This window comes from Zingiber officinale, chromosome 8B (genome assembly GCF_018446385.1).
Source record: "Zingiber officinale cultivar Zhangliang chromosome 8B, Zo_v1.1, whole genome shotgun sequence".
NCBI lineage: Eukaryota > Viridiplantae > Streptophyta > Magnoliopsida > Zingiberales > Zingiberaceae > Zingiber > Zingiber officinale.
The window spans coordinates 99,218,294-99,244,674 of NC_056001.1; the positions used below are offsets into that span (position 1 = coordinate 99,218,294).

At 35.1% G+C, this 26,381-nt stretch overlaps 1 protein-coding gene and 1 long non-coding RNA gene across 2 annotated transcripts in view; one reads left to right on the forward strand and one right to left on the reverse strand.

Moving 5' to 3' along the window:
- LOC122015841 overlaps positions 1-2,362 on the forward strand; it is a 61,749-nt gene extending 59,387 nt beyond the window's left edge. Inside the window, exon 3 of the long non-coding RNA XR_006120979.1 lies at positions 1,774-2,362. This is a non-coding gene — a long non-coding RNA (uncharacterized LOC122015841). The remainder of the gene's footprint in view (positions 1-1,773) is intronic.
- LOC122015840 (truncated transcription factor CAULIFLOWER A-like) overlaps positions 1-4,575 on the reverse strand; it is a 64,304-nt gene extending 59,729 nt beyond the window's left edge. Inside the window, exon 1 of the mRNA XM_042572904.1 lies at positions 4,276-4,575. Within this exon, the coding sequence (XP_042428838.1) occupies positions 4,276-4,463 (188 nt within the window). The 5' untranslated portion in view covers positions 4,464-4,575. The remainder of the gene's footprint in view (positions 1-4,275) is intronic.
- Between the last annotated feature and the right edge of the window lie 21,806 nt (positions 4,576-26,381).

Sequence of the window (26,381 nt, forward strand, 5' to 3'; positions counted from 1 at the left end):
TCGTATCTTCACAATCTCAACCTACTTCCTCACCCTCTTCGATAAGTGACTCTGATAAGGATATTTCTTATTGCATACTTTCTTTAAGTGACATCTATAGATGATGCCCACTAATAGCTATCCAGTATTCCTTGAGCTCTAGTGGTCTCTTGTAAACCTATTGAGCCAATATATTTTACTCAAGCAATTAAAGATCTAACTTAGCGTGTTATGACAACTATGAAGTGTGATGCTCTTTTTTTATAATGGGACATGAATTTAATTTCTCACACCTCCTCTATGAATATTGTGGGATTCAAATATGTCTTCATCTCAAGTATTGTGTTAATGGTCTCCTGAAGGGTATAAAACTCATCTTATATCCAAAAGATTCAATTAACAACCGAGTATTGATTTTAATGACATATTCAACTCAACCATTAAGATTACAATTGTTAGATTATTGCTATATATAGTTATCTATGGGTGAAATCGACCTTTTGTTAGAGTTGACCAAACTCGAGTTGACTTGAATTGAGATTTCGATATTTGATCAATATGCAGTGCAAGTCCTAGTAAGACTAATGGTAAAAGTCCTATTGGGACTAGGAAAAGGGAAGTCCTAGTTGGGAATTAGGTAATGAAAGTCCTAGCGGAGTTGGACAGTGAAAAACGTAGTTGGGAACTAGGTAATATAATTCCTAATGGGACTATAGTGGAAGACCTAGTTGTGAACTAGGCAATGAAAGTCTTCATTGAGAACTAGGCAATGGAATTCCTACTAGGACTATAGTGGAAGACCTAGTTGAGAACTAGGCAATGGAAGTCTTCGTTGAGAATTAGGCAATAGAAGTCCTAGCGGGGCTAGGCAGTAGAATACCTAATTGGGAACTAGACAATGGAAGTCTTAGTAGGGCTAAGTGGTAGGGAACTAGTTGGAAACTAGGCAAACCTAATTGGAAATTAAGTTAGCTCCAAGGTGGGTCAACTGGGAGTTGAACACTTAGCATGAGACGGAAAGTCCAAGTGAGTTACGATTGACCAGACACTTAGTGGTCGTAAGTCCAACAAAGAGTTGATATGAAATGAGGAAGCTTCGATAGAGAAAACTTTCAAATGCTATAAATTTTGACTCAGATATCAAAACAAGGCGATTTTCATTACAAAATGGAGCTCGTTCAGAGATCTATATTTGTAAAACTCAAGTATCAGTCGACTGATAATTTTAGAAACCAAACATAAGTTGATTTGATTATTCAACTCAATTAATGACATCAGTCGATTGATGGCTTCAAAAATTGAACAAAAGTGAGTCGGATTCAGTTGATTCAATTTGATTGATAGCATTAGTCGACTGATGGTTCAAATCAATCGACTGATACCGATCAGAATTGAACAGAAGTGAGTCAGATTCACTTTTTTGATTTGACTGATTTGATCAATCGAATCATGATTTATATCAATCGACTAATGTTTTAATAATTGATCCAATCAAATAGATTTCAGAAAGTTTAGAGGTCGTTCAATGGTCAAATACCATATCAATTGACTAACGGATAAGATCAGTCAACTTATAAGCGAAAATCAACCCCGATCTAAAGGCTTTTAAAGAAGGAATTTCAAGGAATACTTCAAGGCCAGTTTTTAGGGATTTTGAGGATAGTGCTGTTATATTTTCATATTAACAAGAGACATTTCTAAGCTATAAGAGATCAAGCAAGCAAGGTTTTGATTGCAAATTCGTTTTTGATTATATTTGTCTTTACTTTCTTATTTCTTATTGCGTTCTTGTAGGAATGAGTTTCTAAGAAGCTTCTTTGCCTTCGAAAAGTTTCCGAGAAGGATAGAGTTCTTAGTGGAAGAGATCGCTAGGAGTGGATGGATTAGTCACTTCAAGAAGACGGATACCAAATAAACCAAGGTGTTGTGCATATGAAGTCAAGATTGAAACAAGGCTTTTGCTGCGCATTAACAACAAGCATAAAACATCAAAGAGAAATAATTGAAGTTATTCACACCTCCTCTAGATCGCACGGGTCCTAACATTATCAACTCTAATTAAATAAACAACAATTAAAATTTTCCAATACTTTTCTTTATGGTCATCTCTAGAAAATCGTATTTATGGAGCAGATTCATTCATCCACAATTTCAAACACATGTTTATTAGTCTAAGAAATCTATATATGGTATTTGATAAACCCCCCTGAATGATTTTATCGTCTACCTATTTTATTATACATTCAAGGATTCTATGACTCAAAATTTGATACTTCTTTATTTTATAAGTATAATGTTGACCATATTTCTTTTTATTTATATGGATGATATTCTATTACTGTAATAATTAAGAAGACATCAATGCTAAACTTTGTCTTTTTAATTAGGAATTTCTGATTCGAGATCTTAACAATGTTCGGTATTTTCTTGGTATTGAATTTTTCTCAAATTTTGAATGTTGTATTTTTTTTACAGAGCAAATACATTACTAGGATTTTATAATAGGCTAAATGGATGGTGCGCCTTATTTTTACATCGATTATTATAGGTAACTTTTATACATCTTCATCTTCTCCTCTTATAAATGATCCTTAAATGTACTGGAGTATTATTGGTAACTACATCATGTCACTGTCACCCGATTTGACATCACTTTTGTTATTAATTGAGCTTGCTAATTTATGGTGTTAAAAGGATTATTCATTATTTCAAAGATATTATTTTTCATAGTCTCTTTTTATATCATCATTCAAGAAAGCTAAATATTTAAAGTGATGCAGACAGTATTGATTCTCCGAAAGATAGATGTTTTCTTGGTGGATATGCAATTTTACTTTATTGAAACCTCATTTCATGGCATTCTAAAAAGTAATCAATTATTTCTCACTAAAGCACCAAAATTGAATATAAAATTTTCCTAAAATAGTCAATGTAACATCTGAATTCATTTGGCTTCGGCCCATTTTTTCTTAACTACATCTTTCTATTAGTAATGTTACTCCTAAAATATGGTATAATAATATTGGAGTGACATATTTCATCACAAATCTAATTTTTTATGCTTGCACCAAGTATACTTGTGAAAATTAATGACACGTGACAACTTAATAGCTTTCAATTTCTTACATCCAACGTAACCTATTATCCAAACTATGTTTTATTAAACTAGTAATCAAATTCAAAGTAAAAAATAATAATAAGGAATAAGAATTTCGAATTAATATTGATCAATCAAGACTTACCATATATGGTATCATAATCAAGTTCCCAAATTGATAATAAAAATAATATTTTAAAATTTATTATATACATGGCTCCGATTTGTAATTATTATGATTTAGATATTTTAATCTTTCCATTTATTATTTAGATAATTTATATAAATAATTCCTTTGGCTACATTAGTATCATCAAAAATAATTATTTTCCATGCTCTCCTCTATTTCTTGCACACGAGGCGGCCTCGCGTCCTTCTCTGCGGAGCCGACGATCGCGGTCCCGCAAGGCGAGCTTACAGTCGCGAGAGGCAGTTCGTGACTACGTACGAACACCATTTAGAGAGAAATTAGGAAAGATAAAAGGTAATTATCTTCCATCCTATTTGAACACGTACAAAAAACAATTAAAAAATAAATTAATCTACAGTGCTTTCTTTCCGAATCCACTCTTTCCATCGAGTGAGTAACAGGAGAACGAAAAAAAAAAACTAATTCATTAATGAAATTAATACGGAAAAATTGTCTACAGTAGTTTTTAATTAATATTCCCGTCCTAGCTCCTCGACATAGTTGAGATGTGGCATGCCCCGATATAAAAGATGGCAGTAGGTAAACTAAAGAGAATCAATCGAACCCTAGGAGTAGTAGTACCTCAAGCGACTACAGTCACAAGTAAGGAAATGGATGGAATCCTCGTGGTACGTACTCCAAAAGCTAAGTATATATGTATCAGTATTACCCCGAATATAGATAGTTTTACTTTTTGTCCTTGTTTAGGTTGTTTAGGTATGGATCATCCCTGAATGAGTAAATTGTTTTTCGTGTAGAAAATCGTTGTACCAACCCCCGGTTGGAAGCGCCTGGCTTCTACTACAAGCATCTAAAATAGATAACCTTGCACCCATTGCAAGATAGATGTAGCAGACAGATTACATGACCCACGGAAAAAACACAACAAATTAGTATCGGACAAGAAGAAATTAATCAGATCATCAAAGTAGGTAGGTAGAAAGCTAGGACGAGGAGGAGTGCGGTATCGAGTAGAGGCAGAAAAGGTAGAAGAGCGGAGCGGACGCACCTGGAATCGGTACTGGAATACTCGTAGAGCTTGCCCTTGGTGGAGAAGATGATGAGGGCGACTTCGGCGTCGCAGAGAACGGAGATCTCGTGCGCCTTCTTGAGCAATCCGGATCTGCGTTTGGAGAAGGTCACCTGCCGATTTATCTTGTTCTCGATCCGCTTCAGCTGCACCCTCCCCCGCCCCATCTCTGCAGTCTGCCCTCCTACTCCTGCTGCGACGAGATAGACGAAGTCGAGAAGAGGGCGAGAATGGGAGAGAAAGAGAGAGAGGCTGCGCGAGACGGAGAAAGGGGAAGAAGGCGGTCTTATAGAAAACCAGGGCGGTTTTGGGTGACCACGTTGTCGAGAGGTGATTGGACGGAGGTTAGAACGGCCTGCGGAGCAGCAGCTCCACGATGTCCACAGAGTATCATCGTACGGATCGAAGCCAGAAAAACCTTCTGGGCCAGCCGCGACCGCATGATTGTTTTTTAAAGAGAAAATGGAAAATAAAAAAAAAGAATAAAAATTCACACCTTTTAATTATTGAATCATTAAAAAAATATTTCGTTTTTTTTTTCAGGGCTACATTTAGTATAGTAGTATATATATATAAAAAAGGTGTTTTTGTATTCGTCAAATTTATTCCCTCGATTATCGCCTATTCAACTAGTACTTTTTTTCTGGCTAAAAAACATATATACACCGCGCTCCTTGTAATTTGTTGAGTGATTCAATACTTCATTTGATAATTTTTTATAATTTGAATCTGTGCAAGTGTAATTTTTTTTAGAGCTTATAAGTATTTAGAATTTATTGTATAGTATTTAGGCTAAAGAAAAATAAAATAATAGTCTTTTTAGCCTACATGGCAGGCGTGACGACTTTGGGCGAATCGTGGAACACTTTAATTTTTTCAAAATATATATATATATATATATATATATATATATATATATATATATTTTGAGAAGACACATGAAAATTACATTACTTATAAAATGAATTTATATAACTGGTAAATAACATATTGTTGTACCAAAACCTAAAAAAATCTAACCTCAAAGTATTTGATAACTTACGCACTTGCAAAAAAGACAATAAAAACAAAGGGTCAAGGCACCTATGTACTAGGCTCTAATCTTGTCAATGGGTTGAGAAGGAAGCTCAAACAAATTTTAGGACAATAAAAGCTAGCATAACATGCAAATTTTAAAAAATATATGAAAAAAATTAAAATTAAATAAATATTATTTACCAATTTCATCTAAATTACTTAAATTCCATTAAAATTAGGGTAAGATATTTAGTCAAAATTAAACCAACCAAATCGAATAAATCAAAAATTAAATTTTTTCTTGAATCGAACCTTTACCGATGGGGTTAACCATCTTGCTGTTGACCATCTCATCGTGCCCTACAGTAACTACTATACTAGGATTGAAAGTAAGAATATTTTTAAAATAAAATATATAATTAACAGGACATTCATTTAATAATCTTAGACACTCCCATTAAATGCAGCACGATCTTTATTTTTACCTTTAATTTTTTTTAATATTTATTTATTTATTAAAAAAAATATTGATTGGTTGTGGATGACAAACTTGAAAATGACATCACTGATGTTGGCGTGTCAACTAACTAAACAGGCGGTGGCGCCACCAGGTGCCGTTAGTTCCAAAGAAGGCCAAACAGCGTGTAGGAAAACAAGAGCTGTCACCAACCATAAGGAGGAAAAAATTAAAATTAAAATTAGAAACAACTCAAACAAGATCTGTCATCGAGTCTGCTGCCCGCCTGCCGTCAATCCCGCCTCCCGGTCAGACACTGGTCCCTGCAGTCCGCACAAACACTTGTCCTGCAGTCCGCACAGACACTTGTCCTTGCACCCCGCACCGAGACTTGTCCCTAGCGCGGAGGGCAGCTGTCGCTTTCTTTGCCCGCGTACAAATGGATAAAAAATATATATATAAAGAGCTCATTCTATTTTAAAATGGCAAAAAAAAAATCGAACTTTAGCTGAAATTAATGGGTTTTAAATAGTATACTTTTAATTAAATTAATTTAAGATGGAACACAAAGAAGTATTTAGGGTATTAGATTCTAAGTGTGACGTTGTTTTAATAATAATTGAAGGACATCTTTTAAAATCATTAAAAAAAATACACTTATTGTTTAAACAATAATCTGATTCTAATTAACTAAATATTATTTAAATTTTATTGAATTTTAATTATTAAATAGACAGATCACTCCAAGAAAAACGAGAGGTAAATAAAATATATTTTACAAAAATTCAAAATATTATTAAGATGTTTGTGTGAGAGAGAGATAAACTGATTTTTAGAACTTAGGATTTAAGGTTTAAGGTATAATATATTTAGGTTAGTAGGTGGTAGATTTGCTACAATGAAATAAGAGATCAATTTTTCGACGAGTGCATGTCCTCGGGGAAAAAAACTCCTCCCACCTCCTATTCAACTTAACGGTAGGTTATAAGCTGACCTCGTAATTTATCTGTCGTTACATAACCTATATGGACGGACTATAAAGAACATATGAGATGAGCAAGGATGAGCGCTTAATCATCTTTTACTCCCACGATCTAATGCAAAAAAAATAAAAAATAAATAAATAAATAAAGTACTAGTATATATATATTCTCTTAGACTTTAAATAAAGTGTTGATCTAATGCATAATAAAACTTGCATTATTTCCTTTTTAATATATGTATGGTAGCTATATCCAAAAACATAAAAAAGTTTACTAATCTTCAAACTTATTTGTTTTTATATTTTGTATTACTAAACAAATAAAAAATGCATCAAAACAAAAAAAAAGTTTCAAATGTATTTATTTTCTAACAACAATTAAAATGTATATCCGAGCTAATTATCCATTTATAAAGCATGTACATGTACCATAATTATATTCATTTATTTATCTATCAGCATAACTTTATTTTAATGGATACAAGATATTACTTTATGGGATTTATTCGATCGTTACGTTTATGAAAACAAGAATGAAATGTTGTCTTATTTTTTGTTCATGTACTTGGTTAGGTCTTCTTCCTTAACATCTGTACGGATACAGAAGTTGGGAGTTTCTATCAGTGATAATGTATATATGTCGGAAACCTCAGCTTGAATCGAAGGTACAAGGTAGGAAATAGTCATGGAACAGTGATGAAAGCTGTTCAAACCGCAGTGCATGCATTCGACAATAAATGAAATGGTTTTAATTGGTTTAGTAGTACGTAAACTAGATCTAAGACCGGCTTTTAATTTGTTTGATTAAAAGTACTTAGAGTTTAAAGTTATGCTGTGCTTGCTATTAGTACAAGGGGTTTAATTTTATGATCAAGATATATAGGGAAAACTATTTATAACTAACATTTAAAAATAAAATTTATAAAATAGTAGTTAGACATCCTATTGTCAAGGTTCCATGAGCCTTTAGGTAAACAAATTTTTGTTTAGGCCTTTAATATTTTTCCTCACCCTTTTCCATTTAGACTTGAGACCGATGGAGTGAGAAGGACTCACGCGGTACTTTCGAGAGATGAGAAGTCAGAATCGAAGACTGCTCGAGGAGAAGATCGGAGGATCACCCAAGCAACTGGAGAAGGCGCTAACGACCCGAGACGACGTCGGACTGTCAGCCCGAGGTTGAATGATCCTGGTGCTCAGACCACCAAGGCGCCCAAAGGGTGTCTCGTCGAGTGGATCATTCTTCCGGTCTACGTTAGCAACAGTTCAGGTGCCGAGACATGGTCCAAGAGCTCGGACATGAAAATTTCATCTTCAAGCCATTGCAAAGATGTTGTATGGAGATAAAATTTGTCACACTGGGGTGCCCGAAGAGGGTCTAGGTGCCCAGAGTTATCACATCAACAAACAACTAGTTTCGACCAGTGGACTATAAATAGAGCTCTGGTCTTCTTCATTAAGAACAATACTTTCTATATTGGAGTTTTCCATTTTTGTTCTGTGCTTTCAACGTTCTGTACAAGACTTCTCCGCCTCCGATCTGTGTCAAAGAAAGAGTCAACTAGTTGAGCTTCACTTTTCTTAGATTAGCAACCCTGGTTGCAAACCAAGTAAACCCTTTTTGTCTCGTACTTATTTCTTATGCATTTTAGTTTCATTTATTAAAGTATTATTATTAACTTAAGTTGAAAGGTTTAAGAATGATAGGTTTTTAATTTCAGGTAATTTATCTCCCTCTTGTTGGCTACATCGGGATCAACAATACTTAGACGACCAATAAATATTACAATTAAGTAATGTGAAACTATGACAAGTGTGTACATCAAACGAGAAAGAGAAAAATTAAAAAAAACTTGATTAGTAATAATAAAATAAAATAAAATTTATTTAAATATAAATGATGATATAACAAGGAATATAGTCCAATGAGATAGAAGGATTTATATAGCTGATCACACTTAGTGAAATGAAACTTAGTTGTTGTATAAGAAGAAAAAAATGTACACTAAAAGAACAAAATTGAAAGACAAAGCTTTTTATACGTTGTCTATGTGACTGAAAAAAAAACGTTATTAAAAGCACTATTGTACTGCTTAAAGACAACGCATAAAAAGTATTTTTATTTTTTACAAAGACAATACTTTTGTAATGTATAAAAAGCATTGTTTTTCTATTTACAAAATTTTTGTCTATTATATTTACACTATGAATTACTTAATTAAACCCTTATAAATAGCACAAATTAAAATATCATAAAAAACAACTGATTAATCTTCTTATTATTGAACCAGCAATGTGTCATACAATTCAAATAGAAAATATATAAATATAATCCACAAACTTTGGATCCATGTTAAGTCTATATAAAAGTAAAACCCTACATACTAGACATGCATGTTAATTCCAACATATCTTGCTTCTTAGATTGAATTTTTTTGATAATATTGCATCTTCTTAGAAATATACGAGTACCCTTCTTGGCAAAATAAAAATTCATTTTCTTTCCACGTTCATTTGCGAGGAAGAAAAATATTACATTATAATTAAGATGAAGTAGCTCACATAATCAATATATTAAATTATTACATTATAATTAAGATGAAGCAACCCATATAATTAATACATTAAATCAGACCAATGAACAAATTTGAAAAAGATAATAGCTAACAACAGATGTAGTATCTATATATTAAACTTAAGACAATAAACAAGTTCACATAATTAATACATTAAACTCAATGAATTGATTCAACATCTATAAAATGATTTTTTGTTTAAGTAACAGATCATGGATTCCACTTTGAAAAATCAAAAAGTAGATATTTTGTTGGTGATGTTGTTGGAGAGCCAATCAAGCCCTTTATACAAACCTTCATCAGATGTAACACAAGTGCTTTTGTATGTACTTGGCAAGAAAACAAAATCTATGCTCTCAATCTCTAAAAATCAATGTTGCAACTTCTTAAATTTTACATAACGATAGACTAACATAGGCACTGACCAAGGATATACATTGGATGACATTAGATCTTCCAACGACCTTCAGACAGACTACCAAACCAACTGCAGAGAACTCTCAGGTTAAAGCCTAGGCAACAAGTAATCTCCAACTTGGACAAGTCACTCCACTTTGATCCAATCCTTCCGTACAATCTCCACTTCAACTCAAACCTTTCCCATAAACTTTAGCTTAGCCTTTGGCAATGCCACTGCAAGTGTCTAAACCCAATCTAAAATTATCCAATTGTTTGTGGCAAAAGTTTATGATCCTGAATCCTATCCAACTCACCTTGGACAAGTTGCCAACAACCCAGACAAACGACACCCAATCTAGTTGAGCGTTGCCGGCTCGAGTTGAGCTCCAAATACCTTGGTCAAGCTAAAGCCAGTTCGAGCAACATTAACCCAATTTTGGTTTTCTCTCATTCCCATGTGCCTTCTTTCTACTATAGTCAAGAATCTGCATTTCACCATATCCAAAACTAAAGTCTGTGTTGAGATCAAAATCCTAACAAACTTAACTTACTGTCATGGCGTAATTCTATTATCTCCATTATTTTTTATTGTTGGGCATAACCTGTGATTTTTCTTTTTTATTTTTGATCTTGTGTGCACGATAGATCGATCTCATCTAGTGGGATAAAATTTAATTGTTGTCATTTCTTGTGTGTACTTTAAATTCTTCTCTTGATGATAAAATAATTGATACAACAACTAGAGCATTCTTTGAATAGTATCCTCAAAAAGGATGTCCTATTTCAACAAAATATTTAAACAATGTTCTATCATATTATTCATCTCAAAATTAATTTTATTATAAAGCAAAATTAATCGAAATCACAGTTACTTCATTAAAATCGCTATTAACTTTGTCAAAATCATTCCAATAACTACAGTGTATATGATTAATGCATATTCGAAATGCCAATTTGTATTTGTTTAAAGGAAATTACTTGTAGAGTTTTTTTTGCTAATTAAAATATTGTATTTTGATTAACATTCTTACAGCCGGTCGACATTATTAAGGCTAAATTTTATTTTTTGCAATTAAAAATAAAATGAGACCGGTAGGTTCCCAAAACACTCAATACTAAACCATAAGCTCTAAATTATAATCCCACGGATTGATACAGATGGTTCATATAGTGGTATTATTATAGATAAATTTGGATTGATTCTTAGCGGGTGTGAAAGCTATGTGGGTTATCTCATCCCTGCATGCACTACTATTGCTGGGCGAAGCCTCCTATAATTTACTTGCATGTATCTAATTGGGGGTTGAGGTTGTTGAGCCGCTAGAAGTGAACGTTATAACCTTTTATCATAGATAAGCCCTAACTTTGAATAATAGGAAATACTAGTCATATTATTGAATCCAAAATTGATAATAGGAAATACAGAGTATAAGGTCTTTATATAGTTTAGTTAAGAAACTCTAAACTCTAAATATAAAAAGAGAAAATATCAAATTGTCCTGAAAGCTATAAACAAATAAATATATATAATCTAACTGTTGGTTAGTCCTAGGAAAACGTACAAGTTTCACTGTACAAATTTTTTTTGTACAAGTGTCGAACCTTTCCTTAAATAACCTATTGTGCTCTTTAGAAGTTAAATTAGGAATCGCAGACGGAACTTAACATCATTGATTCCAAATTTAACTTATCTGTTTTTAATGGTTTAGATTTGAATCACAAGTGGAACTTAACATTATTGATTCAAATCCACCTATGTTATTAATTCCATTAAATATTAATTTCCAAAATTGGCTTCCAGGATTGCATGACGAGGCACATGGCCTTCTTGGATATAGGAGCAACCACCACTGCTTAGACAAAGTCTTTTAAGAAAAGCTAATATTTAATTTCCTTAAATAACTCTAGGTTAACCAAAAAGAACAATCGAATCACAAATTAGAAAAAGAAGAAAACACAAACTCGAAAAACTAATTCAAAAAACTAGATCTAATGCCTCTTGTGTTTGGAATTCTTACAAAAAGAAATAACTAGCATGATGCGGAAAACAATTGCTAATTATACCTTCTCTTTGTAAACTAATGACTTCGAGATCTTCTGCCGTATTCCTAGCCTCGCCTTGGACGTCGTGTGGGCGATGATCCTCCAATATGAACACCACCCAAAAGCTTTCTTCTTCTTCCTCTTCCTCTAAAATCCGGCCACCATCACCACCAAGGAGAAGAGAGCAAAGGGAAAGGGAGAAGAGAGAGAGGGCCAGCCACCATCAAGAGAGACTCCTCCAAGAGAATAAGAATTGTGTCACATGAAGCCTCCTCAGTCCTTCTTTTATAATACTTGCCTAAGGCAAATAAGGGAAGAATTTTTACAAAAATTAAAATCTTCCAAGAGTTTTTCCTTTTCCCTTTTATTTTCCCTTTTCTTTCCTCTTGATTGAATCAATCACCAAATTAGTTGGATGATGATTTTATTTTTTGTTTTGGCCCGCCACATTGCTTGGGCACCAAGAAAGGGTGGCCGACCCTTATAAGAGGAAGGAAATATTTTTTTTATAAAATTTTACAAGAAGAAAAACTCTTATAAAATTTTACAAGCTCTCTTTCCTAAAGTAGGAGTTAAAAAAGGAAAGTTCTAAAAATTAAAACCATGTTTTAAAATTTAAAACTTCTCTTATAAAATTTCCTTTTTTAACATGATGATAGAAAATTTAAATTTTTAAAACTTATCTTTCTTTTTTTTCTAAACCATGAGGATGGTTAAAAAAGGAAAGTTTTAAAACTTTTAAAACTCTCTATTAAAACATATGACCTAATTCAAATAAGGAAAGTTTTAAAATTAAAATCTCTCTTTTAAAACTTATAGTTTTCTACAAAGAGAAGATTTTAAAAATTCAAAATAACCCTCCTTGTTTGAATTATTGTGGCCGACCCTTACTAGCTTGATCACCAAGCAATAGGGCCGGCCCCTATAGGAGGAGATGTGGCCGGCCATTGCTTGGTCACCAAGCAATGGTCCGACCCCCTTCTTGGACACTAAGATGGGCCTTACTTTGGATGGACTTGAGGTTCTAATTAGGCTACGACAGGGACCTAAAGGAGAAATTAGTTTTGGCCTTCCGATGAGCTCGAGTATCCCATGTTCGCCCCGAACACACAACTCAAGTTCATCGATAATAACTCATTCCACTAGAGAGTTATTATTGCACTACCGCACCAATCCCAAATTACATTATGGGCTCCTTCTTATCATGAGTGTGTTAGTCTCCCTGTGTTTAAGATTACGAATGTCCACTAATTAAGTAAGTTACTGACAACTCACTTAATTAATATCTAGCTCCAAGAGTAGTACCACTCAACTTTATTGTCATGTCGGACTAAGTCCACCTGCAGGGTTTAACATGGCAATCTTTATGAGCTCCTCTTGGGGACATTCTCAACCTAGATAACTAGGACACAATTTCCTTCTATAATCAACAACACACACTATAAGTAATATCATTTCTCAACTTATCGGGCTTATTGACTTATCGAGTTAAATCTCACCCATTGATAAGTCAAAGAAATAAATACTAAATATATGTGTTTGTTATCATATTAGGATTAAGAGCACACACTTCCATAATAACTAAGGTCTAGTTCTTTTATAAAGTCAGTACAAAAAGAACTTACCTAAAATGGTCCTACTCAATACACTTGGAGTATATCAGTGTAATTTATTAGTTAAGATAAACTAATACTTAATTACACTACGACTACTTCAACGGTTTGTTCCTTTCCATCTTAGTCGCGAGCAACTATTTATAATTTATAAAGAACCGACAACATGATCTTCTGTGTGTGACACCACACACCATGTTGTCTACTATATAAATTAATTGAACAAATTACATTTGACAAATAAATATAGATATTTGACCATTGTAATTCTTTATTTCTAAATAAATGTTTATACAAAAGCTAGGCTTTTAGTATATACTCTAACAATCTCCCACTTATACTAAAAGACTATGCTGCCATAAATGCTGTCATACATCTGATTCTCAACCCTTCAACATGCCCATTAAAAATTCTTGCCTTAAGGACCTTAGTTAAAGGATCTACAGGTCATCACCTGATGCAATCTAGGCGGCAACAACTTCTCCTCGTTTATACGATTTCTCGTATTAGGTGGTACTTACGCTCTATTGTGTTTACTTGCCTTATGGACTTATGGTTTCTTCAAGTTTGCTACTGCACCACTATTATTACAATAAATTGTAATAATTTTTGGGCAAACCAGAAAACATGTCTAAGTCCATCATGAAGTATCTGAGCCATACAACTTCTATGACTGCCTCAGCGGCTGCCACTTACTTAGCTTCTATGGCGGAGTCCGAAAAAGCACCTTTGCTTATCACTCTTCCATAATTATGACTTCACCTCCTAAAGTAAACACAAAAACCCCGAGGTCGACTTACTATTGTCCCTATTCAATTGAAAATCAAAATCCGTGCAACCCACTGGGACCAAATTATCCGCCTTTTAAGCTAGCATATAATCTAAAGTGCCTCTAAGGTACTTCAATATATGCTTTACCGCAGTCCAATGTCCTTGTCCAGGGTTACTTTGATATCTGCTAACTATGCCCTCGGCAAAACAGATTTTTGATCTCGTGCATAGCATATATTAGGCTTCCGACAGCCGAAGCATAAGGAACTACCTTCATTTCCTCTATCTCCTTTGATGTCTTCATAGACATCTCTTTAGATAAAGCTACTCCATGCTGAAAAGGTAAGAAACCTTTCTTGGAGTTGTACATGCTTAAAACGAGTAAGGATTGTTTCGATATATGAAGCTTGGGATAAGTAAAATATTCTTTTCTTGCGATCCCTTATTACTTTGATCCCAAGAATATATACATTCTCCCAAGTCCTTCATATCAAATTGTTTGGACAACCATACCCTTACTTCTGACAACACTTTGATATTGTTTCCAACTACCAAAAATGCTATCTACGTATAGTACAAGAAATACCACCACATTTCCATCACACTTCTTGTATACACAAGACTCATTCGGTTATTAAATAAATCCATATGTCTGGATTACTTTATTAAACCAGATGTTCCAAGACCTTGAAGCTTTACTTCAGTCCATAGACTGATTGAGCTTACACACAAGATGCTCTTTACTCTTTGCAATGAACCCTTCTGGTTGCTGTATATGGATGTTTTCTTCAAGACTTCCATTAAGGAAAGCTATCTTGACATCCACTTGTTAAATCTCATAGTCCATATGAGAAGTAATAGATAAAAGAATCCGGATAGACTTAAGCATGACTACCAGTGAAAAAGTTTCCTTTTTCAACAAACCTTGCTTTGAAAGTTTCCATCTTCCTGTCTATCCCTCTTTTCCTATTGTAGACTTATTTTCACCCAATGACTTTTACACCATTTGGTGGTTCTACAAGCTTCCAGACTTTATTAGAATACATATATTTTAATTCTGTATTCATTGCTCTTTGCAAAGATGCTGTATCTTTATCTTGGAGTGCTTCGTCATATGTCCGGGGATCAGGTTCATGTCCACCAGGGATCAAGTCCAAAGACTCTCCCAAAGCATGATTCTTTTAGGTTGCCTAACAACCCTCCCATTACGATGAGACACTTTCTGTAATTGTGTATCATTTGTGATACGTGTTGCAGTTTCTTGTGATATTTCATCTTGTACAGTTGGTACTAGATTAGACGTGCCCTTTAATTTCCTTAAGAACAATTTTTACTCATGGGCTTGTGGTTCATAGTATAGTCATTTTCTAAAATCGGGCATTGGTGCAAACAATGACCTTCCAATTTTAAGGATTATAAACCTCTTTTCATTTTTCTAGGATAACTCACAAACAAGTGAACTCATGTCCAACTTATCAGTGTCTCTCATGTGATAGACCACCCAAATCCGAATATGCTTCAGACTAGGCTTACGCCCATTCTGCAATTCTATGGGAGTTAGAGAGTGTTGGGACCTTAACGTCCGCTAGAGGGGGGGTGAATAGCGTCTCACCCAAATCGTCACTTCCTACAATGATTAGTGTGCACAGCGAAAATACAAAATAAACACTAACAATAGAAAGCAAACCTAACACGTTGATTTAACGTGGTTCGGAGATAAAGCTCCTACTCCACGGCTGTCCGTAAGGTGGACGATCCCGATCCGTCGGTGGATGATTCCCCGGAGAACTTCCGGCTAGCTCGCGTAGCTCCTTGTGGGTGGAGAAACCTCGCCACAACCTCGTACAAGCACGCTAGATCACTTGGGCACTTGGAGACTCTAATTAGGGTTAACCACCACTAATTTCGTCAGTCCAAACCAAGCTCCCAAGCTTTGGTTTTATAGCCCGCGGGTTGAAAACCCCGCCTACCAGTCGACTGCTAAAACATGCAGTCGACTGCCCTCTGTGGAAATTCGACTGTTACACCCTAACGGCTCGATTTCACACATTATGTTCGCTGCCAGTCGACTGCTAAAACATGCAGTCGACTGCTACAGTAGCGCTACAGTACTGCTACAGTAAACCCTAATTCTAGTATTTTACTCCGAGTACAATCTCTCAGCACTCGTCTCTGCCCGACCAACCTAGACCTAGCCTTCTAGCCTCCTCCATCAGCCTTGCGTCCCTCGGATGCCTCCCTATCCTTCACGTCTTGCCTTCTGGAGCTTCCATTGCCCTTGTCATTGTTGTCAGGTCTTCCTTTGCCAAGAGGTCGCACCTCCGGGACTTCATCCATTGCCAAGTCACACTTGGGCTTACGTTGCCAAGACTATATGCTTGGACTTACACCGCCAAGACTCATCCTTGGACTTTCGTCCTTTGCCAATATCACACTTGGACTTATGTTGCCAAGACTACATGCTTGGACTTACACCGCCAAGACTCACCCTTGGACTTTCCTTGTTGTACCTGTATCCTGCATACTCACAATGCATATCAAATACAACAATAAACCTAACTTAAACCTTTGCCCAAACATCAAAACCTAGGGTCACTAGATTGCTCCAACAGAGAGTTCTGACTTAGAAGGTACTATGTTCACTTCCGTTTCCAGTATATATCCTTAAAACGAATTTGGTAATTTTCTGAATAACTCATCATCGATCTAATTATTCCATAAGAGCCTTGTACCTTCTTACTACTACACCATTCTGTTGGGGTGTACCAGGTGCAATTAGTTGGGATTAAATCCCGACTTCTGATAAGTGACTCCTAAACTCTCCTAAGAGGTACTCGTTACTACGATTTCATCGTAGTGTCTTGATACTTTTACTTTGACGTTACTCCACATCAGCCTAGTACTCTTTGAACTAATCAAAGCACTTAGACTTGTAGCGCGTCAAGTAAATGTATCCTTATCTCGAATAGTCGTCTATAAAAAAAACAAAATATTAGAAACAACCTCTTGCCTGGATAGTCGAAGGTCTACACAAATCAGAATGAACCAATTTCAACATATCTTTGGCTCCATACCCCTTAAACTTAAAAGCTTCTTGGTTATTTTTCCTTCCAAGTAAGACTCGCAGGTTGGAAAGATTTCCACTACCAATGAGCCCAAGAGTTCATTGGTTATTATCCTTTGAATCCTACTCAAGTTAATATAACATAGCCTTAGATGCCAAAAATATGATTGGTTCATTTCCGAAGGTTACTTTCTCTTATTAAAGTTAGAAAATGTGTTATTAATTTCCATTTATTGCATCGTGGGAGTTATTGGATTATAAATTGTCAACCAACGTACCAGAACAGATAACTTCCCTATTTTTCTCGATAATAAGTTTGTTATCAAAATAGACAGAATATCTATTCTTTAGAAACCGAAATCAGGTTCTTTCTAAACTTAGTACGTAAAGACAATTTTTGAAAATCCATATTTTATTCCTATCAGAGGATAAACATCTCCCACTGCAACAGCTGCTACTTTTGCAGTAGTGCCCATGTAGACGGTGTTTTCCTTTTCATATAGTTATCGGGTTTCCTGGAACCCTACAATGAATTACAGACATGATTAGTGGCATCTGTATCTACACTCCAGGTACTGGTAGATAACACCACTAAACATGTTACAACAACTAATAAATTAAATACACCTATATTGTTCTCAGTTCTAAGAAGACAGTCTACCTTAATGTCCAAGTCCTATTTCCAATCATTCTAATTAGGACTACTAAGTCTTTTCTATAGTATAACAACTAGGGGATTGACTAACATTTGAAATCCTAAGAATCACAAAAATATTTGGTCAAGACCAATTCCTTAAAATCCTCGTGAATTTTGTATGCCACGATAGTGTGGACGTATACAAAATCAAAAAGGAGATTTTATCCATTAATTTTATTATCTCGTCAACCTTACTTTATGACGAATAAAATTAATAGTTAGTCTGTCTTTGATCAAATATTTGGTCAAAACTTTGAATTTAAAATAACATTGATTCCTCAAACAATATTATTTAAATTCACCAACACCTCAAACACCGGAAATTATGCATGCTACGTTAGTGTGGACATATACAAATTCAACATTCGTAAGAGGAGGGTCTTACCCATTAATTATCTTGTCAACCTTGAATTACCTCAAACACCATGAATTTTGTATGCCATGTTAGTGTGGACGTATACAAATTCAATTGTTTGTAAGAGGAGGTATTACCCATTTTATTCAACCTAACTTTATGACAAATAAAATTACCTAAAATACCGTGAATTTTGTATGCCACGTTAGTGTGGACGTATACAAATTCAAAAATTTGTAAGAGGGGGGTTTTACCTAACTTTATGACAAATTAATAGTTGGTATTGCTTTGGTCCCGCAAAATAATAGCAGTGACTCCGTTGGGGAGGATACTATTGAATGCGCCTAAGTGTATACCATTACTTGATACTTAGTCCATTAAATAGGATTATGCTCCTTCAGTTGGAGAAGATCACATGCTCCTAAATAATTTCCTATAGCCATCCATAAAGGAAGTTTGATCTAGTGATCCACAACAAACCCATCCGTTGTAGAGGGAGGCACTCAGACCCAACACGCAAGCTTGTTGCATCACTTACAAACCAGTAATGGAGAACGTGGAATTTATTAAAATCCCTCTCTCACTTAGTTATTTAAAAATGAGGATTTTAACCTATGCTAGCATACATCACATGCACATAAACATCACAGTAAATAAAAGCAATAAATTTGGAAATTAATTTTTCAACTATTATGACTTTTTCCATCACTGTCTTCAGTATACTCCAACCCTAGCTGCTGCCATCTTTAGCCACCGCCATTAGGTCGAGACGTCGCATCTATCTTGCTTCTTATTCCGCTGCGCCTCTGGTGCTTCAAAAGTACCACGCCTCGCAAGCATTCGATCCGCGACAAAAATAGAATTTTACATGAGTCGATCCTATATTTCACGAGAGAATGTACATGAAATCTAGATCGAAAATAGAATTCTAAAATCCTAGGGCTAATACAGCTCCTGCTGTATTAGTTACATACAATCATGCACACACACAATAATGCCCTTGATATGTCCAAGGGTCCAATCACACACAACATCTATAAGCTATAATAGTTGGAGCCTACAACAAAAAAGTTAGCACATCCTACTATTATCCTGCCTAAATTATGTATGACATGTGCATAACTTATTTGAATTCTAAACACACAGAGGCAAACCTTAGCTCTGATACCAATTGTTAGTTAGTCCTAGGAAAACGTACCGATCCCACTGTACAAATTTTTTTTGTACAAGTGTCGAACCTTTCCTTAAATAACCTATTATGTTCTTTAGAAGTTAAATTAGAAATCGCAGACGGAACTTAACATCATTGCTTCCAAATTTAACTTATCTGTTCTTAATGATTTAGATTTGAATCGCAAGCGGAACTTAACACTATTGATTCAAATCCACCTATATTATTAATTCCATTAAATATTAATTTCCAAAATTGACTTCCAGGACTGCATGGCGAGGCACATGACCTTCTTGGATATGAGAGCAACCACCACTGCCTAGACAAAGCCTTTTAAGGAAAGTTAATATTTAATTTCCTTAAATAACTCTAGGTTAACCAAAAAGAACAATCGAATCACAAATTCGAAAAAGAAGAAAACACAAACTCAAAAAACTAATTCAAAAAACTAGATCTAATGCCTCTTGTGTTTGAAATTCTTACAAAAAGAAATAACTAGCATGATGCGGAAAATAATTGCTAATTATACCTTCTCTTTGTAAACTAATGATCCCGAGATCTTCTGCCGTATTCCTCGCCTCGCCTTGGACGTCGTGTGGGCGACGATCCTCCAATATGAACACCACCCAAAAACTTTCTTCCTCTTCCTCTAAAATCCGGCCACCACCACCACCAAGGAGAAGAGAGCAAAGGGAAAGGGAGAAGAGAGAGGGCCGACCACCATCAAGAGAGACTCCTCCAAGAGAATAAGAATTGTGTCACTGATGAAGCGAATCTGTCACATCCGCTAATCAAATTATACAAATGTATATTTAACTGAACCCCTTAATTTCGTAATAATGTTGTAATAACGAGCCCAGGATCGATCCGAGGAACCAACGGTAGAATGTAATTTAGGATTGTCTTTAATTCCTATTTTTTGGGGTTTTCGATATAAAAATGGAGTTGGGGGTTTAAGCTTTAAATCTAAATCTAACAGAGGAAAAACACAGCAATTAAGAAATTAATCTAAAGCAAGAGTGAAACATAACTATGTGCCAATGAACAAATCATTACACATTGTCACACTACGTTGTGATAAATCCATCAACACACATCAAACTAAGGAAGAAATTACGAGACTCAAATAAATCTGATCTAAAGCAAGATGTAAACCTAATTTAGCACTTAAATACTAAACAATTAACCAAGCATAAATAAAACTTAAACTAAGCTTCAACAAGGAAAGAAATGCTAACTACTTGCATAAAAATATAACGAACATTAAAAGAAATCTGTCTAAGCTATAAAACAGTAAGAAAATGAACTAAAATGAAATAAAATGGTAAACCAATCCATTCTCACAATCAATTCCACAAGTTTCACACTCAAGCCGTCACACAAGAGTGCCAAAGTCGAAACCACCCAACTTTGGACCTCAATGGATTGTCTCAGCTGCGTATCAGCTCAAGGAAGGTTCAACAACACCGACGGGCCACCCCCGACGAGCTGAAACAACCCTAAACCCAAGAAAATGCCGAAAATCTAGAAATCTGCCATCCTTGACCTCTGAATCTGGAATGGGAGCTACGGATTGCGAATTGTGGTAGGATGAAGCTCAACAACGCCGGAGGACCACCGCCTAGCGTTTCTGATGGGAATCGGAGCTCAGATTTGGAAGAACACCTCCAAATTTGAGGTGAACAGAGGTATCGAAGAAATGGAGATTGCGCCGGAGGGAACACCCAAATCGGTTCCAGAGAATCGGGATGAAGCTGCTGGGACGTCCTTCACCGAGGTTGAAGCTCGGGAGAATGATCGGAGAAGAGAAAGGGGCCGAAATCCGGAGAAAACCGCGCCGGGACGAAGCTACTGTGCGTGGAGGAATCGACACTGGAAAACAGTGTAGCTTCTGTGTTTTGAATCTGTTCCAAATCTGAACCGACGGCTGGGATCAATTTGGAGCTAAATCAACGGTGAAAGTTCATCCAAAATCTAATCCGAAGGTACTGATGTTGATCTAGGGTCTGGATCTACCCTCCCGTAGGTCGGATCGATCAGATCATCACTGGATGGCCCAGATCGGCCCAGTCTTCATTGAACGGCCCAGATTAATTCGTCTTGATCAATGGCTAGATGAACTCAGATCTGGATCAAAACTTCTGGATCTTCATCAATGGCTCAGATCTGCTCCCCATTAAGTTGAATCGGCCAGATCTTCAACGGATGGTCCAGATCTGTCCTATTCTTGATAAACGACTCATAATGCTTCAAAGCTTGATCTTCTTGTTTGAACTCCGATTTGAGCCCAATTTCGGTCCAAATAGATCCAAATTCAAGATCCTTTGATGCCTACAAAATAAGAATCAAATATTAGCATCAAATAATATAAAAATAAAGTAATTTGCAATTAAGTCCAAAAATACACACAATGCACAAAATGTGATGTAACCATGATTTTAACCTATGAAATCAACATCAAACCATGCATATATGAATCAAAATAATGCAATGAAATCATGTTTATCAAATCCCCCACACTTAGTCTTGAACGTCCCGTGCAAGTAAAGAAAACTAAAAATCATCTCCATAGAAAATTCCCTAGCAATAATATCTAGAAGATAGTAAAAAGAATTTAACTAATATCATCTTAAAGATCACAAACAATCATGAATACAATCCAAACAATAATCAGTATGTATGGTAGTTTCAATCCAATTGAAAAATTAAGCAAGTTGCAATCTCACAAGAATTTACCTATTCTAGCTCTCACACTCAAGCATGTGTATAAAGTGGAGCTCACTCAATGCAACTCACAACATTTCACTACCATAAGCTTGCTTATTTTCTAATTCTCCACCACTATAAACATAGCATACATGAATCAAAAGGATTTAATCATGAAGAATTTAAATAGAAGCAAAAAGAAAAATTGAAATGGATGAAATAGGCAAAAGAAAAGGCATTAATGAAGAAAATGAGAAGATGAGAGTATTGGAGGAGTATACTTGATGAGTTAACCATTTTGATGTAAAAAGAGTTGTATACCATTTGTTTTAACCAATTCAAAGTATCAATCTACCCTCCCATTCAATTTGAATGCCAACATAGAATCTTGATACATTGTCTCCCTTTTGATACTCTCTTGAATGTGCCAATTTTCAAAAAAAATTCTTTCACTATTTTTCCACTTCAATTTCAGCAATTTGGAAGCTCAAAAATAATCTCAAATCATGAAGAATAATTCCCTTCCCCCACACTTTAACTTTGGCCGTCTCGGACAATAGCACACACCATGTACCCAATGACTTGATATTCTTTAGTCACTTCCAATTTCTGTTTTGACTTTCTGGAAGTGGACGTACCAAGTGAAGTGCTGGCAACTGAGTTTAGCAGAATTGGCAGAAACTTGCAAGAATTGTTAGGCAATGAGGTAATTCAGAATACAATCCATTATTCTCGAAAGATATTTGGCTTGAATCATGTAAGGTTTAGCTTCTCGGTTGAGAAATTTACTGCAATTGCTTCTTCCAATTCCCATTTTAAATCTTCCAGCAACTTGCATATCCAGAATCTACAGAAATCCCAATATCTATGGCTGTTATCACTTTCTCATTATAAATAACCTCTATAATTAAGTTCCCAAAATCCTCCTAACAAAGCCACATTGAATTCAAGTATGTCTCCTTGTGTGCCACTCTTCCAAAATGTGCAGAATTATTTTTTTTATGGCACTGAATGACACTTCTTTCAATTGTATCTCCCAGACTTGTTATCCAGTAACAGAAATTTTCAGAAATTAACAGATTATTTTCTGAACTCAAAGGGTAAACAATAAGCTAAACAAATTCGAAATTCAGTGATTATAGCAACCCAACTTAGAGCATCACAACAGTATGATCTCATGACAATTTTATCCACTGAGTGAGTTAAGCAAACACCAGCAAATAATCACAGATTGCTAGGAAGAAACCATCAACAATACAAAGAGTTCAGTTCTAATTGGATATGCAGATTTTCTTCACAGGAATCAGATCTGTCCATATTTGTTACCATTGCCCTCTCTGTGTTAGACTGGCTTCAAGCTCTACATAATCAAGGAAACAATGCAAAAGGCAAAGGTAAAGAACTAGCAACAGGACTGAATACAAAAGGGACCAACAATATGGAAATTGATACAAAATCGGCACACATAAATCAGAACCAGAAAGTCATTGATTTCAACATTGAAGTGTAACTGGCCAATTCCAAATTCTGTATTCTTAAAAAATGCATGCTTCAAATTATAGTAATCTTGGAATAAGAGGGAAAATCAATTTATATTGAAAGAGCAAGAACTCCACTTGACTTCTTTGCTGATCAGAAATCTTCATCTGTGGCTTGACACATACATGCAAAAGTTAATACCTCAATTGCAATCCTCAAATTCTGATTTCACTTTCTGAATTCTGACTCATACATTCTGTCTCCTTTTAGTGTATCAAATACAATAAGAACTCAAAGTATTGAAGCTACCAGCTGTAACTTTCAGAATCATTTGGCACAGCTATCAGCTTTCAGAAACCCAGTTTCAGAAACTCAAAATTGTGCAGACTTTTGATGCAGCTAGCCAATTCCAACATTTCTAATAACTTCTGCATTCTGCAACTTCTGCAATCTGCATTCATCTCCATCGTTACCACATTTTAATTTCCAACATTTCAGTCCAACATTTCCAGTAACGTCTGCATTCAGAAGCTGCTGGATTCTATGCTCTGCTATGCATCTCTGATCCGTGACTCTTAAGACAATTGGTGTAGTTGCTGTGAAGAATTTTAGTCTCTCCAATTGCAGCAATATATTTCAATTCTTGAACTAAGTTTCAGAAATCATGTTCCTGATTCTGACAGATTTTTAATCACAGGAATTGCAGAATTATTTCCATTGGTTTCACACTTCTTATGAGCCATCCATACTTTCACAACACTCCTACTCTCACATCGCAAATACTCAGCAAGTCAGGACTACCTTTTGTCCACAATAGATGCAAATCAAATCCAAACATAGAATTGATAAATTCAATTTCAGAGCTCTGCTTCCAAGAATATCAAAAGAGCAATTTCAGTAATTTAAACTCTAGGAAATCAGTTTCTGCTTGCAGAATTTATAGAGAATTGAATACTCAAAAGAACTTAATTCATCTTCCTACTTCCTAATAATTTGAGGTCAACAATCAGCATTCATGAGTCAGCTTCTTTAAAAATTCAGATTCCAGGTTTTGGTCTCAAGAATTCAACTTCAAATGAATTCAAGTGATGATTCCTATCCTTTTAAAAATCTTCTTGAATTTGATTTGTTCCTCCAATGTTCTCAATTCTATATCAATCCAGTAGTTTGATCAGCATTTACAAATTCATTTCCAGCAAATCATGCCCTGGATTCCATTTCTATTCTTTGCATTTTTTTTAAAAAATCAGAAGTGAAGTATACAATAGGCATCTTGTCCAAGAATATTGGCACACTAATAAATTCCATCAGCAGCCTCAAACAATTTTTTTTTTCAGATTCCCATTTTAGCATTCTACAACTTTTACAGATTTGCAAAGTTTCTGCATTTACCCCACAGAATTTTTGGTACACTTGATATCCAAATCTAATATTACTACTTTCTCACTTCAAGCTTCAACAGTTATTTCTATAGGACTTTGCAATCATGTAATCAAATAATAGCTTGATCTTCATCTTGTTTCAGATTATAACATAGAAAGTTACTGCAATTCAGAATTTCAGCCACTTGATGCTATCAGAATTCTTCCAGCAGGTTTGTAAAGAATGCTATCAGGATTTAAACAACAATTGCTGCTCTTTTCTTCAATTTTTCCAAGTAAATGATACTATGTTCAAGTGCTTTGTTAATCAAATAATAACCACCAATTGAGTTCCCCATTACAGTACAATGATCAGCTTTCAGTAACTACACAAGTTCACTTTCCTGGAATTATTTTTGTATCCCGATCGAGTTTCTGGAGTCATCCTTTCTTATCTTGCACATGTCATGAAAAGTAAGCATACCATTTGTCTCCAACATACTCTTAAATTCCAATTAAGCTTTCTCTCATTTGGATATTGCTTCCAAATCTTGATACAAACCTGATACAGATTTTTCAACTCTGCACTGCAATTTCCAGCTCTATAAAAGTCTCTGCCTTCAATTCTGCAGATTTCCTGCAGATCCATATTCTGCAGATTTGAATTTCTCTATAAAAGACCACCAAGTATCCATTCTGGAATTCCAAACTGTTTTGACAGAATTTCCCAGCAACTGTCTCTGAAACTCTCTACAAGTCATCCTAAAATTGTCTACTTCCATACATTAATTCAGTATCATTTTGTTGCTTCTTTTGTCCATCTTATGATCTTCTTACAGGAAAAGTTTTCTGATTGTAATTCAGCATCTTTAAGTCCCAGCAACAAAAATTGAGTAGCACTTAGCAGCAGATGACTTTCAGAATTCAAATTTTGATAAATGACACTTCATTTCTGCAACTATTAACTCGACTTAAGTACACCATAACAGAATTTTGGTAACTTTAAGATCTTCAATTCTACATTTCCAAGTTCTATTTTTTTTTTAAAATTTGCAGATCTTAACAATTTCCTTTTTCTGTTTCTGTCTTTGGTAGATTCAATAAGGACATGCCATTAATCACCAGTAGCAGTATTGATCACAACACTCAACATTAATTCAACACATCTCCAAAACTAGCAACTAACCTTCTCAGCAATATCTTCATTCGAGTATCAGATTTCTCTTCATGAATTCTTGCTGTTCAGAAGCTTACTGCAGTAATAGCTTATTGCAGCCCAAAACTGACTTAAATTTCTCCTCTTCTCTTGATACAACTGCAGTAATATCTTCATTTGATACAACTCAAACTGCCTTCTATCTTTGCTTACTGCAGATTCTGTATAAAAACCAAAT